This window comes from Tupaia chinensis, unplaced genomic scaffold (assembly GCF_000334495.1).
Source record: "Tupaia chinensis unplaced genomic scaffold, TupChi_1.0 Scaffold000436_1, whole genome shotgun sequence".
Taxonomy (NCBI): domain Eukaryota; kingdom Metazoa; phylum Chordata; class Mammalia; order Scandentia; family Tupaiidae; genus Tupaia; species Tupaia belangeri.
Genome location: NW_006159941.1, coordinates 503568 through 510509, shown reverse-complemented (window position 1 = coordinate 510509; position 6942 = coordinate 503568). Strand labels below are relative to the sequence as shown.

The 6942-nt window shown below is 35.1% G+C and overlaps 1 protein-coding gene across 1 annotated transcript in view; it reads right to left on the bottom strand.

Moving 5' to 3' along the window:
* Window positions 1-6942, bottom strand: part of EYA1 (EYA transcriptional coactivator and phosphatase 1) — a 261299-nt gene that overhangs the window by 170793 nt on the left and 83564 nt on the right. Inside the window, exon 3 of the mRNA XM_006155104.3 lies at window positions 6554-6681. Coding sequence (XP_006155166.1) covers window positions 6554-6677 — 124 coding nt within the window. The 5' untranslated portion in view covers window positions 6678-6681. The remainder of the gene's footprint in view (window positions 1-6553; window positions 6682-6942) is intronic.

Sequence of the window (6942 nt, the reverse complement as noted above, 5' to 3'; positions counted from 1 at the left end):
AGGAAGCACTTGTGTTCTTATTCTTACTAGGAAAGATAAATACAGCCAGTTATAGACAACAGGTTAGAGCATATCTGCCAACTTGAAGGTCCACACATACCATCCCTCTACACCTCTGACTTTCTCATTCTCAGTCGTGCTCTCTCCTCCAACCACACTGAGCTCCTGTTGTTCCTGGAACACACCAGACGCACATCCAACTTTCAACTTTGGTAACTGTTATTTCTACGGAGCCCCCAACAAATGCCAACGTAGTAGTGATTGGTTAATCCAATTTTATTCTCAGAGTTAAGAGATAGGTAACCAAATTTATCATCTACTTACACATATTTTCTGAAGATGAAAATATTTGCTCTGAGCGGTAGCAAAGTTACAACTGCTTTTAAAATTTCACAGTAATACTGCTCCAATCCAAATGTGCATATAATAATGACTATTATAATGAAAAGCAGAGATGACTTCCCATCTCCGTTTGATCTCGGAGAGGCTTAACACAGACAGACGGTTGATGGAATTATAATTAAGTCTAAAGCTTTGAAAACTAGTGAGAGACAATCCCTAAAAGTTAACCTATCAAGGCAATATGCCATGCATGCATGACCGCGAGTAGAAATCTCACACACTCATGCACACAAGAACCAAGAGACCAAAGCATGACTACCCTGGGGAGTTCCTATAATGAAGTCCTTTTGTCATCAAAGCTTCTGCCATTCGTTCTTGCCCAGCTCTGCTCTTTGCTAGGGAATGGCATTCTCTAGTCATAAAGACACCAAAGTAGCAGTGAAACCCTCAATGGTTAGATGAAGGTATTAGAAAAGTCATTTGCAGAAGATGAGAATCACAATTTTTCTCCATAGGCTAATACATTGACTTCAAACCCCAAGCTCAGGACTCAGACGGAATTTAAATCAAGTATCCAGGCCAGACAAAAGGAGTACCAATTATAAACCATGTATGTTTGGCATTTAACATTCTAAGATTCGGTTTTTTGTCTAATATAGGAATTACACTGCAGAGTGACTATTACTTACATATAGTGTAGGAGTAAATAGATACAGAGCACTTAGTAAGTTCTAAATATGAGGGGTCTTCAAAAGGATCATAGGAACTACATATTATGAAAAGAACTACGCATAGATTTCAACAAAAATGTTTGCACTACAGTGCTTACTTAATCTCATTGTTCCGCGAACTTTTTGAAGTCCTTTTGCATGCTACAAGTTGTATGTACTATCCTCACAGCAATCCTGGTGTAAGTTTTACTATTATCCCCATTTTACAGAAAAGGAAACTAAGCACACAGACGCTCATATGCCCAAGCCCACAGAGGTAATTAACAGTGGAGCTGGGATTCAAAGCCAATCAATTATGCCGGCAATCTCAGGGATTTTCTGAAGATTAATGAGACAAAACACGGAAAACAGTCAGCAGAGTGGCTATCAAGGAATTTTGCATAAACAGCCATTATTATTAATTAGCAACAGGCATGTAAAAAATTATTTCCAGATACAAAATATAGATATTGAATTCCAACAAATTGTTTGATTCATTTTTTTCATGGCTTTTGCTTAAAAGCAATTTATAAGAGGCCAATTCTGTGGCTACAAACTCCAGAATTGTCATTTAGAAACTCCTTTACTCACAATGTTCCTTAATCTTCTAGAAACTAAATCATGTGCAGAATGTAAACAATAATAAAATTAGATTACCATGTTTCTATTGACAACAGAGTATTTGACCACAAATACATAAACATAGCCTGTAAAATGCAGCCTCAAACTGTAATTTTATACACATTCACTCATTTAGATATTTCTTGTAAAAAAGTTTTTTTAAAAATACTCTAGTTGTATGGAACCATATTTTACTAAATTGAAATCAAAGTGAGAAAACCAAATTCAGATAATTTGCTAATGTTCTCAGCTTTGTAGAAATGATAGAACAGTTTTAAAACAGATTCTGATAATACTCACTTGTCAAATTGAGTTAGCCTATCATCCTAAAATATGCAACACACAATTAAATAAATTTTAAATGCAGAAAATTTAGCCACCTAATTCAAGATTGTATCTGTTATCATCCTAGAAATCTGATATACCAATTTGAAATTACTATTTGAATTACCATCAGAATTCTCGAAACCCTATTTGTTGTCAAGATTGCAGTTACATCTGGCTTAATATCTCTTAAAGACAAATTTATCTGTTTTCAGACAAATTTAAGCTTTTTCTTGAGTCTGACTCTAGATTTGCAATAAAGAAAATTCAGAATTAGAGCTCTTATTGTCTCTCCCTCACACCTTTTTTTTGCCCTTCTCCACTTCTTACCCCCAGACAACCAAAAATAAACACTTAAACCAGCAATATATGAACTGACCAATCTGAGGCTCCCATGGACTTAAGACAGCCAGAGAAAACAAAGATGGGAAGAATCACTGCTTTGCAAACAAAGCCTTAATTAGGTACGTAAATAAAAATCACTTTACTGCTAAAGCCTTGAGTTTTTCTGAAGGAGGGTTTCCTGACCATTTCTCACACTTAACACAAATGACAACACACAGCCAAACAGAGGCTTGAGCGTATGCTCAAACATTAGAAATCTTCTGAGGTTTGATGTTCTTTTAGCAGAAGCACCACTACTAAAAAGCCTATTTCTTAAATGTTATGCTTTAACAATCTCTCCAATAAGACATTTTAATTCCATCTTGTCCTGGAAAACTATACAAAAAAAAAAACAGAGAAAACAAAAGAAAAGCCACAATTGGTATTTTTACATCCATTAGTCTCCTCCAGGTCAAGCTTTAATTGTTCAATAGTAACTAAAATATTTATTAATTCATTTAGAAACATCATTCTAACAATGACTTTCTTCTCGTTGTAAGTCAAACATTCATTTCTGCTACTGTTTGTATTTATCTATTTCTATTTTCCATGGATGACAGCGTATATAACCACAGATATATAAAGTCCAAAGACGTGTAACCTGGGAAAAACCAATGGTTAACTGCAATGACACCAATTCAGAAAGAGGTTGAAATAACACCGAAAAATATGAAGAGTTGCAAGTTTTCTAAAATATAAAAAACATTCAAACAACTATTTTAACTGAAGATCACTTCGTATAGGAAATAAAGAACCACAGTATGTGAGGCTGTAGTTCAGTGTCTTTATCCCTTAGATGAACCATGAAAATAGGCACTAGCCTGTGAGTACAGGACCTACAAACATTGAGTCTTATGATAATTTGGCAGCAGACTGAAGAAGAAACCTAATATTCTCTGCCTCGCCGTTCCATTCCCTTCTTGTTTGTTCTTCAGATGAAGTTATGGTTTTTGATACAGGAGATTTTCTTGTTTTCTTAGCCTCATTATAGGGACAAGTGGTGGCAGGAAGTAAAAAATAGCTCTCCATGAGAGAAGACAACCTACAGAAATGCAGGCAAAGCCAACAAGTGTGTGAACGAAACAGAAGTTGTGTTAACCTAATTAATTTGAATTGAGCTGAGACTATTTTCAACTGGACTGCAGAGAAGTGACTTAAACATAAATGATGGTGCACGTAGTTGGAAATAATTGTTGTGGAGTTAGAGAAGGTGATTGATACTTTAAAGAATTTAAATTTTAATGGATTTCTTGATCTTTATTCCTCTAATTCATTGGTAAACACTGCTGATTTCAAACTAAATAAGATTTCAAAGAAGAAATAGGAAAATCTATCATGATTCTATCCCAGGGAAGCTTGCCAGACATTCATGAACACACTAATTTTAAGCTTACCTCCTCTAGTGGTGATGGAGAGGAATAAAACAAAGACACTATGAAACATGTAAGGAGCATGATAAATTGACTCATAAGCTTAATAACCTACAGCTTTCTGAAATTGTTTGGCTCTGAAAGGACATGTAACAGGAATCGTGAAGAAAGTTTGAATCCATATTTTCAAACAGTATACTAAAATAAGACTGAAGAGCCCAGTAGATTGACATAAATCTCATTTATTCTTTGGATTATTTATACTGTAGACATTTTAACTTCACTTTCTAACTATTTATACTATAACTCTTGTAAAGTACACAAATGAAGAATACCTGAAAAATAACATAAGATGAGCAACTGTGTTTTTGTCTGAAATGAGGTTTAAAAAATTCACTTCCCAGATAAAATGCAATTAAAAATTTTTTTTGAGAGAGGGATTTTTTTGTGATAGTATGTGTGCACTTGCTGGAGAGACAGAAAGCAAGAAATCACCCCCGCCCACAGAGGGGATGGCTACACGGCAATCCCCTCTCCCCTATTCTCCTCTTGGAATTTTAGACATGCACGCATATGTGCCCGGCATGAATTTCAAGCCACTGGGTCGGAGACTCGAACTGCGGTTAGCCTTGTGAGAGTTTAGCAATGTGACCATTACGCCATCTACTGGTCCCATGCAAATTAAAAACTTTTTTTAAAATAAGGAATAATTCCTAAGCATTTCTCAGATTAAATGGTTCAGGAGATCACACAATTATTGAAAATATTTTATTATTCTGAACTTACTTTAGTTATGCAGAAACGTAGTGCAATATTCCTGAATGTGATATCAGGCTATGAAGTCTAAATATTCAAAAGTATACTATCAATCGAGAGGCACTTGAGAAGCAAGTCACATATCGTTCACACAAAGTCATGCAAAGTGATAGACCCCAAACACATACTGTTTTGAAACTGTATGGTTCTTATTTTGTAGATGACAACTTACCAGTGAAATGCTGAGATGAGAACTTCTTACCCCTATTGTAATGTCTTCATGTACAAAATAATTAACTACCAGTATTTCATAACTATTCTTCCCAATATGTATTAGTATATTCTAACAAGCAAAACAGTTTAACATACATAGTCTTTCTTGTTTTTAAGCGACATCAAATGACTATCTTTACACTGACAGAAATGGCCGTGAAAGGTGTGCCCATGGCCCTAAGTGACTTCCCTGCACCCTGGCTCTTGGGGCCCGTTGGTACAAGGACCTGCGTGGTCTGTGTGATTGTGTCTCCACACCTCGTCTGCACTCTGCAGCGAATATGCTTTCACCTGAAGTCAAATTCCAAAAAGAGGGGAAAGAGGATTGCTTGCTTTTATTTCACTAGCTCTAGCAAATCTACTTACACACTAGAATGGCTTTCCTATAAATTACTTAAATTTTTCATTGCCTATCCAAGTGGGAAGGAAAGAGCTTCAGGTAACAAGGCACCTTACACAGAGGTTAGTGTTTTTGGCTAAATCAGCAAAGCTTCTACTTTTGACAGCATCCATTTTTTCTAATGCTGGAATAAATGTATTTACTCTTAAAAAAGTACAAAATATTAAGAAATAAAAACAATCACTATTGGCTTAAAAATTTGGACATCTCATATCAGAAACAGATTTTATATATTAGCTATTATCAGTTTCATAATATTTTAAGCTTCGAACGTCTTCACTAATGCATGGTAAAATAATGCACCACAAAGACAATTTTACAACATTTAGTTTTGCTTACTTTTAACAACTGTGGATAAATAATCATAACAGTGATTGGGAAAAGATGGTTCGGGACTTTGTCTATGGGTGGAAATCTAACATGAATAAGTCATTGAACTTTCCATGAAATGTGTGCTCTGAGTTCATCGAGGTCCTGAGGATTAGTAAGGAATAAATAAGCAAAAGTGTCATCTGTAAAGTAGTAATTTTTCAATAGGCTAATGCAGAAATAAATACTATGCAACATGAACATATCCTTCCATAAAGTAAAGCTTCAAAACTATGCATAGTCTTAAAGATTGTGCCTAACAGGTAGCAAAACATATAAACCTTATATATTTAGACTTATTATTTAGGAATCCAAGTAGATATTTCTATTTACATCAAATTTCCATAAATATTCACACATATTAATTATAAAGAAATAATTTAAACAGTACTATGTTTAAAGTATACTATTTAAGCTTGAAGAAAGTAAATATATTTAGCATATCTATTCAAGTAAAGTTGCCTATTTTATAAACTACGTTTTGCTTTTTGCTTATTTATATTTTAGTGGTCAAAGCTAGAAGAACACTGGGCACACAAATTATCTAATGGACATCTAGAACTAATCCAGTTCAATGTTTACATCTAAACAAATATGATTATATTTAGCCAAAAAAAGGGAAAATAACATAAAAGAAATAATTCTACATTTTCATTGCTCATATAGCAAAGCAATGCAAGTAGATGGTGTGCTATGCATAATCAACAGGGAGATAAAAACATAGGCAAAGGTTAAAAATGTTATGCACCCACCTACGTAGAGCGTTTGTGTGTATTAATATGCATCTGCAGGATAAAAGCAGTCAATGTAATGGTACGATAACCTGATAACACACAGCTCCTAGTAGGCTGAATATTGATTCATAAGTCAAATGACCTAAACGGGAAACAAAACAGTAGTCTCCTGGATTTTAGAAATGAACTCATCACTACCTAGTAACGCAGTGTATTGTTACGTGATGAAGAGACAAGGTGCAGAAGAAGCAGGGAGAGGCAGACACTCACCTTCGGTGCCATTGGGAGTCATGGAATTACTATTTATGTGAGAATTATCGAGTTTGGGACCACCAGGAGATTCGCTACTACCACTCAGACGGCTATGCGGGCTGGTTAGATCCTGCATTTCCATAGACCTAAAGACAAGAAGCCTTCCGTTTGACAGATGCACCAAATTCATAACAGCACTGTTTAATGCGCTAACGACTTGACACCTTCTTTGAAATACACTGGAACAAAAGTCCCATTGTATCTATTTTCTTAGACTCAAAATAGTTCCTAGCTTGCATGGTGACTTCAGCCATCCTTTCACTACATGCACTGTGAAAGAGGTCACTTGCCTTACCCATCTATTCTCATTGAATATTTAAAAATCTTTCTCTCACATAGTTTATCGA